The sequence below is a fragment of the Pyrus communis genome, chromosome 4, assembly GCF_963583255.1.
Source record: "Pyrus communis chromosome 4, drPyrComm1.1, whole genome shotgun sequence".
In the NCBI taxonomy this organism is placed as follows: Eukaryota; Viridiplantae; Streptophyta; class Magnoliopsida; order Rosales; family Rosaceae; genus Pyrus; species Pyrus communis.
This window is the reverse complement of record NC_084806.1, coordinates 4405297-4417216: the sequence shown is the minus strand read 5'-3', so window position 1 is coordinate 4417216 and position 11920 is coordinate 4405297. Positions and strand designations below refer to the sequence as shown.

Below are 11920 nucleotides of genomic sequence, written 5' to 3'. Positions count from 1 at the left end.
GTCAACCGAACCAATTTCGATTGCGCGGTAACTCTTCTTCTGCCACTCAAATGTGGGTTAACAATTACAAACACTGCTCTAGTCAACCGAACCAATTTTTATAGCGCGGTAAACTCTTCTTCTGCCACTCAAATGTAGATTAACAATTTGGTTATACATACACACACGTGCGCGACATCAAGAGAGCGGAGATTCAAACTTGGGACCTAGATGCAATGAACAATGCTGTCAACAGAGGAAGCTCCTTGCAAGGTGGGAAAGATTTTAGATGAGTAGAAGGGAGAGAACAAGGGTAGACTATAAGGTCGTAAGGGCGTCCTAATTTCTCTAATAAATAGGAAAACAAGGGAAATAGATAATTTGATAGTAACAGAATATGAATTGCAGATTTTCAAAGCATATGGTTAGGTACGTAAACTAAACGACTGCATAAGGACAACACAAAGAACCCGAAATTAATACCGATACCGTCTCTTCGGTCTTATAATGGCAACTCAATCACTGTTCTCCAACACTGCAATTTCATTTAAGCCAACAAAATAAGGTTCATAAGCTCCACTGTAGTGTTTAGTTCATCATTCCATAATCCGAAACTTCAAAAATAAAACATCGAAATACATAAATGCGAAACAACTCAGCGGCTGCTGAGATTTTGTACATCAAACTTGAACTGGACCAAATAAACCTAGCTGTCTCATCCGTTATAACGACATTAACATTAAAGCAGGCAATGCCGTCACCTTCTTTAGAATCTTGCAATCAACATCTGGTTGACACCGATCTGCAAAGATAGCGGAGTTAAGCACGAAGGAAGAATATCAATCGACAATCCACAGGATGCATGCAGTCTATCTACGGGACTGCCCCAGATCATTAATCTAAGCTCTAGTGCTACCTTATAGATACAAGGTGGGATCGAATCTTAAATCAATGCCTACCTTCGGGCCTCATTAACATGATATTGTCTTGAACTATATGTTAATTAGCAACCGCCGCCAGACAGCAGTCAAAAATTAATCGCACACAAAGAGAATAAAATGCAGCTCTCTCCCACAGATATGAAAAAATAAAAAAGATTTAAGTCCAAAATAAGCATGGCTAATATTGCTTGGTAATCTAGGTCAAAGGTATCAGATATGGATACAAACAGACCGACACCATTGCACTGTTCAAGAATGATGCAAATACTAGATAATTGAGTTTCTATTCAAACCTTATCAGGTTGTTCTTCCGATACTCTCCCGTCATTTCAATATCATCTTTCACAATAGCATCAGTTGATGGATTTAAAGTTTCAGACAGAGAGTCCGCAATTTCTTTGAGACCCTGCAAGTAAGTGGCACGAATTACAATTAAGTAGCAGATATTAATGCTTTAGCTACCAAGATTCCAGTGGCTGACATAGTAGTGTCAGAAACCAAAAGCACACATTATAAACTATAGGTGAGAATTGAATGGAATCACCCCCCTGAGATAGAGCAATGTCATTTTTCATGCCTAATAAAACGGCATGACCAACTCATCCTCCCATATAAACTAGATACATTTTGTAGGAAATGGGAAAAACTCAAAGGCCTATGATTTTTAGTAGCTACTTGGAAATAGCTTGAAACGAAGCCATATTTGACCTCTTTCCTTGCTCACAATGTTACGGTGTAAAATGAAATGGAAACAAAGAGAATGCAAAGCTTAAGCATCTTGCTCCATCAACGCAGTAATTTGGCACTTAACAGCCATGGATTACTCTCTAGTCTTCTGAAAAACAATGGGAGAACCTGCCTTACAGTATTACGTGGCTTTATCAACTATAAATAATAATAACAAATGAATATCAAGTCCTCTGTTCACTATCTCCAACTAACATATAATCATCAATCAGAAGAAAAGGGATTCTTAGGAACAAACCATCAAGCCTGAAGTATCTGAATATGAGAGTAAACGACCACGTGACTTCCCAGAGTTTTCAAGTTGCTTCTGCAAGTGGAAAAAATACACCATCCGGGTGGTATTATTAATTAAGTACAGGACCACAGTAAAAGATAAAGAACAGATCAAAAAGCAACTTTGCGGTCACTATGCTGCTTTGATGAATTAATCCGAAACCACTGAGTAATAAGTAGCTTGCAATGAATTGATAACAGGTAGATCAACAATATCAGATGTTCCTGTTGCCATATTAACTTTGACTACAATATGAACTTATTAATTAAAAATAACCTTGATACATTGAACACAATTTTTATGCCTTACAATCAAAAGGTATTATAAATTCATGCATGGATGGGCACAAACCTGCAGAGTTTTAGGCATTTCAACTTTTTTTCCATCCACAAAATTGACCAGGTAGATAACACCAAGGTTTGCGAGATCCTGCACAACACATTTATGTAAGTATGACCTCAAGCAGACAAATAGATGATGCATGTACTGAACTAAATGCAAGAACCACTCAAAGTTCTCCAATTGAATACAAATTTGACTTACAAATTAGTTAGTTTCAGTTTTACAGATGGAGGAAGAGCCAAGTTATGCCCAATAAAAATTTAGATCAAGCATGTCACCCTAAAAAACAAATTCTACAATTTCTCATCAATTAATTATGGCTCAACTATTCCAATAGAAGTAAAGCTGTTTTACCTGCTTGTGTTCAAGAGAACCTATCTTATGATCCTGAGAAAGGGAAAAGGAAAACAAGTTATTACTATTTCAAATAAAATGCGCATGTGCGTGAGAAGAAAGACATATGTCAAGGACAACGAGTACATAAGGGAAAAGGAAAAGGTGTGTGCATCAGAAAGAAAGGTAAAAAAAATGACCTAAACCAACATAATCTCGAAGGAGAACTCACCAAACCAGAAACCATGCTCTGCAATCTACTCAAGTCATAGTCAATATCAGTGAGAGAATGTTGCACTCCAGCAACCTGTTTCACAAATTGTAACCAAATATAGAGATGAAGCTAATAAGAAAGTAAAATATATTTCTAAAGTATGGTAATCAAAAGAAAGCCATATGATGTTACTGATTACAAAATATCCATATGATACGAAAGAAAGAACGCATACACATACATCTAAGGTTAAATTGGAATAGGGCTTGTTAAATACTAAAATGTGTATATTTAAGACATCACGCATCACGTATAAATAGTGAATACCTAAAACACCCCCGAAAACCATTTGTGAAAAATTATTCTATGTAAATCAACTCTGATCATATCAGAAGATTTTGCTAACTCACTACTTATGGAAACCTAACAAGAATCAGCCTCATTCCAACTTTGAAAATTCATATGTATTGTTTTGAATCTATGAGTTGAGGATTCAAAATGCAGCAAAGGACATACATCTTCCTTAATTGACCTTGAGAGCTCATTTTGCTCCGCCATTTTGTCATCAACATGCTGGATTCTCTGCGTCAGGTGCTTCTTTGCTTTCTGTCCAGCATAAGAATATCAAACAAAGTTGAATTGCTTAAAAATTCATTCAATATATATGAGTTCTGCAAGCCAAGTTGATTTATGATCTCCTTAATAGAACTTCACACAAAATAGGATTCTCTTTTTTGTCAGACAGTGGAAAACTTACAGCAACGGCCTCTTTCACGTTATCCAGATTTTTAGTCAAGTTCTCAACAGCAGTAGCCATACCACGCTTTGTCACATACATAATATCTGAGAGTTTTAGACCCTAACCATTTGCCAAGAGAAAAATATTAGTTTACTCAAATAAAAAAAATAACTCAAGGAATTGATTGAGGAAATAATATAAGCATATCATATCATCGGCATACCTTCCACCACATGTAACCATAACCCACTGCTCCCAAGGTAGCTGCTGGCATTATTAGAGATGTCATATTACCTGAAAAAAGAACAAGAATTTCAAAGAAAAGAAAAAAAAGAACTACTTCGAAATTGTTTGTTTCGTATCATGAACTGCATAATGCATAAACGAATATTAACTTTAACCCAAAATAATGGGCATGGTCATGCATTAATTAAGTGTTTATACACAAAAGGAAGAAAACACAAACCAACTTAACAATTTATTAGAAACACCAAAGAGAAATGTGAGATACCAATTTGGCCACCGTTCCCATTCACGAAAACCGTGCTGCCGCCCCGCGACGAGCCAATTTGCCTGATCTCAGCTGTTAGTCGGCTAATCTAAAAGATAATCAAACAGGAAACTTCATACACCCATACGAACAAATTCGACACAACAAAACATCATTCCATACTAACTTACACCAATTTCCACAATACCTGTGCTGTCAGGGAATCATAGTCACCTTCTGTGTGTTCCCCGGATCCATTCAACAAAGACTGCCACGAAACCATAAATGAAAAAATCCATCAAATTTTCTCAGCAACCAAACACCAACATATATATATTGCTTTAAGGCACCGCTAATTAAGCAGAAAACAAAATTGGCAAAAACAGTACCTGAAGTTCACCGAGCAAGTCGGATAATTTACCGTTCTTAAGCAGGATGGTGCTTGTATACCCTGCACAGAGAACAAACAATCACTCAGATCGAATACAGCTAACTCCGCAACCAAACAGACCCAGTAAGAAAAACACAGAATACGAGCGCGGGATCAGTACCTGCCCCTGCTAAGATCAGGATCTTGGAAAACCCTATTCCGCTCTGCATAGCCATGGTGGAGTTCGTGTTCGATCAGAAACTGCAGGAAGAAGGTGCGGAGAGTGTATGGATTTTTGGCGTTGCGGAAAACGGGGGCACGGGTATGGTGAGTTGAAGACGACGACCTTTTCTAAGTGCTAGCGGAAGCTCCACGTTCGCGTTAAACGACGCCGTACTTGTAGATGAGACAACCAACTTTGACCTTTTAACTGGTGTCACGAGTCGTTTCGGTTTGGGTAATGTTTTATGGACACGATAAGTGAGATGGCCTCCTGAGGCCATCCCTAACCGAAAGCTGATCAGATTACTCGTTTTACTTATTTGATCATTTAAGAAATTAATATTTTAATAATTAATACAGAATTATATTCCTTACGATCTCCAATCGAGGGTCAAAGGATTATAGGGCTCGTTTTAATCCTGTCACAAAAAATCGTTTCCAACCGAATGCCAAAGAGTTATAGTATGAAATGCGAAGAATTGAAATAAAATGAAGTAAGATATTATGAAATTGTGAAAAATATGTGAGAAATTAAGTAGGAAAAAATTAGAAATTAAAAAAAAAAGAAAAAGTGGGCTGGGCATAAAAAACAAAAAATGGGCTGGGACAAACAAAAAAACCTAAGCCCTAAACCCTAAAGTGGGCTGGGCAAATGGAAAAGAACCCAAAAAAAAAAAAAAAAAAGGGGCTAGCCAGTGGGCTGGCTGGCAGGTTGAAAATGGCCTGCCGGTTGGCCCTTTGACCCTTTTTTGTTCAGTGGGGTCTACGAGCCATTTGGCTTGGTTCTTAGTTGGAGACGATTTTCGGGCTATTCTCGACCTTCTAGACCCTTCGATTGGAGATGGCCTTACTTGGCCCAAATTGCGAGTTTGATTTTTTCTCCTTGTAATTTCTCTTTCTTTTTATTTTTAGAAGTGTGTAAGGAGGAGAGGGAAGGAAAGAAAATCATATTCTCCCAATTTGTTTTTTCAAAAGCATTTGGCATTAGGTTGGTCCCACTGAGGTAATCCCAAGCTTAAATAATTTTAAACTACTCTATTTTACAATCAACGGTAGTTTAAACTAATCTAGCTCAATTTGTTTATTCAAAAGCTTTTGGTATTAGGTTGGTCCCACCGAAGTAATCTCAAGCTTAAATTTTTTTTTTTTGATAAACGATATTATCAGGAGAGGATGTGGGCTTAGCTTTACAATGAGTCAACAATAATGTGGTTTAAATTCGTCTTTAGCAAGAATTGAACTTAAAATATCTTACTTACAAGTGAAGAGAAATATAATTAAATCGTAGTTAAGCTGTCAATTTGAGATATTATCAACCGGCAACCAGCCCACTAGCTAATGATAAGCAGCCAGCCCAAATCCGGCCTGCCATCGTTTCAAAGCATATCCGGGTAGAGAGAGACAGGCAGACAGACAAAGAGAAGAGGGAAGAGAGAGAGGAGTGAGAGTGTTCAGGATGCTGAAACTACACTCGCTATCTTCCCCTGCGATTGCACAGAAGCCTAACCAAAACCCTAGCCAGTTCCTCTCTTCGCAGCTCTTGAGCAGAGCTAGGGTTTTCAGCACCAACACCTTCGGCTTTGCTCCGAGTCCGATCTCGTCGAGGAAGAGACTCTCCTTGAAATGTCGCCAGTCGGAGTACTTCGACCAGCAGAGAACCAGCACCGCCGCTTCCCCGAACAAACCTTCTCCCGCTCCGCCAACTCCCGCCGGAGGTACTTTCTCTGTCCTCGGACTATTTTACCCTTTTGCTGCTGTAGAAAAATGGTTCGGAAATGGATAGAGTTAGGAACTTTTTAGTTACTCGTTATTAACAGATAAAGACTAAGAAAGTTTGAAACTTTTGCACTTGAGTGAGTGTTTTGTAGCTGTTTGGCTAGATTAGGAGCTTCAATTAGTGTGAAGGACAAGGTTGAATTTGAACATTTTGAAGTTAGGGCCTGTTTGCGGCTTGTAGAAGCACTGAAAGTGCTTTTTGATAACTAAAAGGGCTTCTAGATTGTAAAAATGTTTTCTGGAGAAGCACATGCTATGTGCGAGGAAGCACTTGAATTTTTAATAAAAATCTGTACTTGTTTATAATAAAAGCACTTATTCTCCTATGAGCAGAAGTGCTTATTAGAGCAGTCCCGAACGGAACTTATTTTCTGTGCAACCAAACAGGGGTATTGACTGGTTGAAGCTTACATATTGATGAACCAGTTTAATGATGGCTAGGCAGAATTTCTTTGTTTATAGTGTGATTAATAAATGTATTTATTTGGTTTGTGTGTGTAGCAACTGGGATGGCGCCTAGGTTTTACGTGGGTCACTCGATATACAAGGGAAAGGCCGCTCTTACCGTAGAGCCCAAAGCTCCAGAGTTCACCCCTTTAGATGTATGATTGATTTGATTGATGCTTTATTTTGTACTTTGTAACAATATGGTTCTTTGGCCATATCATGACTCCTCAACAGTTAATACAAAACTGTGTTTATGTTATGGAGGGTCTAATTGATTGTTCTTTGATGGTTTGGTGTCTTGGACAGTCAGGGGCATTCAAACTTTCCCGGGAAGGCTTTGTGCTACTTCAGTTTGCTCCAGCAGCTGGTGTTCGTGTATATGATTGGAGCCGAAAGCAGGTGATCCATGCTGCTTTTGTTACACTGAATAATGGATTTTTAAGAATTATAAGAACACTGAAAATAATGTCAGTGGTCAATTACTTACTTTGAATAACCTCTTTTTCCTAATTGTCGGATCCTGCAACTTTGATTGTTGGCTAGTCGTTACATAATACTTCCATTAAAAACATTGAGGTGTATGGTTACCACATGCCAGGCCACCATTAATAGGACCTTTTGCTTATTGTATGTGGTCACTACTTACTATAATTGTGAGGATCGTTAATATATGCAAAGAGACAATTGGTTTGTGTAGGTATTCTCGCTATCAGTGACAGAAATTGGAAGCCTGGTTAGCCTTGGCTCGAAGGAGTCCCTTGAATTTTTCCATGATCCTTTTAAGGGGAAAAGGTAATTCCTTCACTCTCTCCCTTTCTTTGTGGTATCATGGATTTCTGTAACAGTAATGATGTTGCCTGTGTTGGATTATTTGTGTATGGATCTCCTAATCAGCATGTAGTTGAATCTGAGTGACTGCAATAATCGGGGTTGTCATGTGTTGCGTTCAATACACGTCTTCATTTTCTCTTTGAAATTATTAACTTATCCAGACAAGCGGTTAGGGACAAGTATTTGTTCATTGTGACTGCAATAAGTTTGATATTGTATCCCTCATGATATGAACATCTGATGTCCAGAAGTACACATGATTATACTTCCGTGCATCTTCTACTTGTTGATGTTTTGTAATGTAAGTGAAATATGTACTAAATTGTTTTGTTTTGCAGTGATGAGGGCAAGGTCAGGAAGGTGTTGAAGGTGGAGCCTCTTCCAGACGGATCTGGCCATTTCTTTAACCTGAGTAATCATCTTTTCCTTGAAATCTTGGTGGCGAACTTTACATTTATCTTCACCTTATTATACCATAATATGTGATTTGATGCTGCAATTTCTTAATTTTCAGTCAACATTTTGAGTATAGTCAATTGTTCGTACATCAATGCTTTAGGCAAACTTGTTCGTACATCAATGCTTTAGGCAAACTTTTCTCGTTTATTCATCAACCTATAGACTTTGCAGTCTTAAAGTTTATAACTAAACACTATTATGCTGCATGGTTAAGCAATGGATAAGCAATACATGGATGAATTTTAGTGTTCATGTTTTGAAGGCGAGTCTGCTTGCAACGTATAGTTTCTGTTAACTCAGTACAATATTATTGTATGCAAGCCATCTGCTATACTTATTGGAGGGGCTCAGTTTTTTTAACATTTAAATGTTGCTCTTATCATTATGTCATAATCAAGGTGTTCAAAACAAGCTTATCAACTTGGACGAGAGCATTTATATTCCTATCACCAGAGCGGAATTTGCTGTTCTCAAATCAGCTTTCAATGTACGATCTCTCTATCTCTTTCCTCCTCCTCCTTTCTCTCTACATGCTCGTCCACCCACCCAATTATCCATGTATAAAAAATACCTACATAAGACCACATACACGTGCCGAATCCTTACTGGTTAGGACTCATGTATTCTGTTCTTTGCAGTTTATCTTGCCGTACATTTTAGGTTGGCATGCCTATGCAAACTCCATAAAACCAGAAGATTCGAGCCGTGCCAATAACTCTGGTCTTAAATATGGAGGAGATTTTGAATGGAGCCGGTAGTAGGACACTAAGAGAACTCTTTTAAGTGCAAATGATGTTGGTTTGATCTTGATCGTTTGTTGTGTATGTCCTGTTATTATGCAAGTCTCAAAATTTTGGGTACGACATTAATGTAAAATTTAGTGCAGATTGAAGAATGAAGTAGCTGACCACATTCTTTTCTCCCCATTCCGTAGTGATATTGTTTATACTCCATCTAAATTAGATACAGCTCTGCACTGCAACTTATTTGTCACCTTGTATGTTTGGTTTTCAGATGCATGGGTTTATGGTGGGACGGTGAAGGTGGTGGGTGGCGAGGGTTTAAGGAGGAGAGGGGGTTGTAGACTTGCATTTTTACTAAGTATTGGTTTCAAAAACGTTTTTATCAAAAGCTGGCGAGGGTTTAAGGAGGAGAGGTGGTTGCAGACTTGCATTTTTACTAAGTATTGGTTTTAAAAACATTTTTATCAAAAGCGGTTTCAATTATTCTAGAAGTAATTCTAAATGAGTCATAAGTTGATTACGTGGAAAGATGGTCCAAAATTTGAATATGAAAATTCAATTTTCTAGTTTTTGGAAAGATGGTCCAAAATTTGAATATGAAAATTCAATTTTCTAGTTTTATCTTAAATACGTCAATGTTTTTGGAAGTATATCAAATTTTCTATACTATGTTGGATGCATATCAAATTTTCTATACTATGATGGCGACGAGTCAACATTTCATCCTGTGGAAAATGATTCAAATGTTACAAATCATGTAGTAAGAAATGGAATAAACAATTAGCTGTATTCCTTCAAGCATGAACTAATTGACTAACATATTGTTTTAAATCGCCCACTCCACAAACGCCATGCAATTGTGTGACATTTCATCAGACAAGAAAGACAAATTGTTGGTCACTCTTTATATTAATCCGATGGCTAACCTACTTTTTAAAATATTTTCTTTTTTTCTAAGATTAAAAAAGGAAACTTTTCAAAAATAATATAAAAGGAATTTGCTAATTTTTCTTCGGAATTTGTAAATTGCTATAATTTCTCCCATATTAACTTTAGCTGATTACCTCTCTGAACTTTTAAAATTGGCCCATTTCCCCTTTTTTTCCTTGAACCATAATTTTAACCAATTACTCATGTTTATAATTGGTCAGTTTCGAGTAATGAATTTGTTGAGATGAGTAATTACTTTGCTTATTTGAATTTGGATCTCGAATTGAATTAGGTTAACCAAGATGGTCGTGTGAATCAAGTCATAAGGAAGGCTAATGAAATGGCATCACAACCCTAACATGTTGCTAAAAAAGCAAAACCATGGAGAAGATTCATAGTTGTCCACATCAGGAATAAAATTTAAACAAATAGTGTACGGAGTGAACTAGCGGAAAAAAAAAAGAAGACAAAACAATATGTTGTATACATTATAAATAAAATTACATTTTCGCCCTCAAACAATTATCATGTGTCGTGCACATGACCAAGATTGGAAATAAAATTGGATGAAAAATACCAAAATCTAACGTCAGAGGGATATTTGTCAATTATAAAAAGTTCATAAGGTAAGTAGCTAAGTTAAAGTTTAGGGGGGAATTGGGCAATTACAAAAATTTAGGAGAGTAATTGGTTGAAATTAAAGTTCAGAGGGAAATTGGTAGCTCTTTACAAATTCGGAAGAAAAATCGGCAAATACCTCTAAATATGATACACCTACTACTAGATTGAGCTAGTCACAAATGTATCAAAATCGCTATAAATATTATTTACGATTTATGTGACCCGAACTTGAAATATCCTCCAAATAACTACAAACAAGTATCAATGTCACACCACTACCTTAAAGACTAATATGTTGTTGTTTTAACTTTTATATAATTTGATTTATATACATGATACGATTCAAATATATACTTGGGCGTTGACTGGCATGACAATGGATGGACCAATTTCATCATAGTACAAATTTTGGCATGAAGTACAATTATGGAAGTTTGCTAGATTAAGATTTATCTAATTAAGTATACACAATTAATTAAGTGAATGATCCATGGCATTAATTATGAAAATCTCCAATGCCATTGGCAATTTTCGAGAACTATCTTATTATATTGTGCTAGAGGTCTTAATTAATGATCATCAGCATCCATTGACCTAAGTTTATATAATAGCGACCACTTGATTTATTTGCTAATTAAAGATGAATTTCATTCCAAACGACATAAAAGTAATACACAGATGTAGGACAGACCACGTGATAAGCTTGAGTGTAATTTTTGTACCATGTATTTATCTTTAAATCATTATAATTAAATTTTCACCTAATTGTTATACACCGTTAAGTTCGTCTAATGACCCATGATTTTTCCACTTTTCTTCCCGCTTTTTTTTACTTGTCAGATTTTCATTTTTTTCCCCCAACGAGATTTCTTGTTGTTCTTCCCAATAAATCTGCAGAAAAGTATTAAGAAAAGAAAAACCAATCAATATTTGACTTGACCCAGTAATCGTTCCGTCCTTCCCAGCAACTCTCAAGTCTTAACATTGGATTGGGAATTGCAATGAAGCCTGTGTTGGTTTATGACACAGAGAACCCAGAAGTAAGCAAGTTCAACTTCTCTTATATCCTATCTAACAAACTTTCAACCAAATGGTGCTCTCACACAGCTTTTTTCAAAAATGAAATCTGAGTTGGACTTTTTTGTTTTCATTTCATGTGGCTTAAATTTTTTTTTTTTTCCCAGATTCTTGTGAAGAAAGGAAAGACAAAGTGGGGTAGAAAACTGTAGACGGTAGAGACAATTAGGGAAGAAAAAAAATAGAGGGGGGGAGAAAAATAAACCATTGGATGAACTGATGGTGTATATAATTAGTAGAAAAATTAATTATGAGATTTATAAATATAAAAAAAGATAAAATACTACGTTTAAAACTTACCACATGACGAGTTTTAATTGGATTGTAGCGCTACTCAGCAAAATTATGTGGCAAGCTGAGCCTCATACAAGTTTTTCTCCAAAAA

The 11920-nt window shown here is 36.6% G+C and overlaps 2 protein-coding genes across 2 annotated transcripts; one reads left to right on the top strand and one right to left on the bottom strand.

Moving 5' to 3' along the window:
* Positions 1 to 502: 502 nt before the first annotated feature.
* Positions 503 to 4799, bottom strand: LOC137730913 (uncharacterized). The gene is made up of 13 exons (XM_068469915.1): positions 4611 to 4799; positions 4449 to 4510; positions 4268 to 4327; positions 4081 to 4168; positions 3793 to 3863; positions 3588 to 3689; positions 3347 to 3436; positions 2849 to 2923; positions 2638 to 2670; positions 2293 to 2370; positions 1906 to 1974; positions 1214 to 1326; positions 503 to 781 (listed from the first exon to the last, which is right to left on the bottom strand). The coding sequence occupies exons 1-13, from the start codon at positions 4663 to 4665 to the stop codon at positions 760 to 762; spliced, it is 918 nt and encodes a 305-aa protein (XP_068326016.1). The 5' UTR covers positions 4666 to 4799; the 3' UTR covers positions 503 to 759.
* A 1218-nt stretch (positions 4800 to 6017) lies between these two features.
* Positions 6018 to 9087, top strand: LOC137731573 (single-stranded DNA-binding protein WHY1, chloroplastic-like). The gene is made up of 7 exons (XM_068470712.1): positions 6018 to 6366; positions 6929 to 7029; positions 7181 to 7273; positions 7572 to 7666; positions 8044 to 8117; positions 8563 to 8651; positions 8803 to 9087. The coding sequence occupies exons 1-7, from the start codon at positions 6108 to 6110 to the stop codon at positions 8920 to 8922; spliced, it is 831 nt and encodes a 276-aa protein (XP_068326813.1). The 5' UTR covers positions 6018 to 6107; the 3' UTR covers positions 8923 to 9087.
* The last annotated feature ends 2833 nt before the right edge of the window (positions 9088 to 11920 follow it).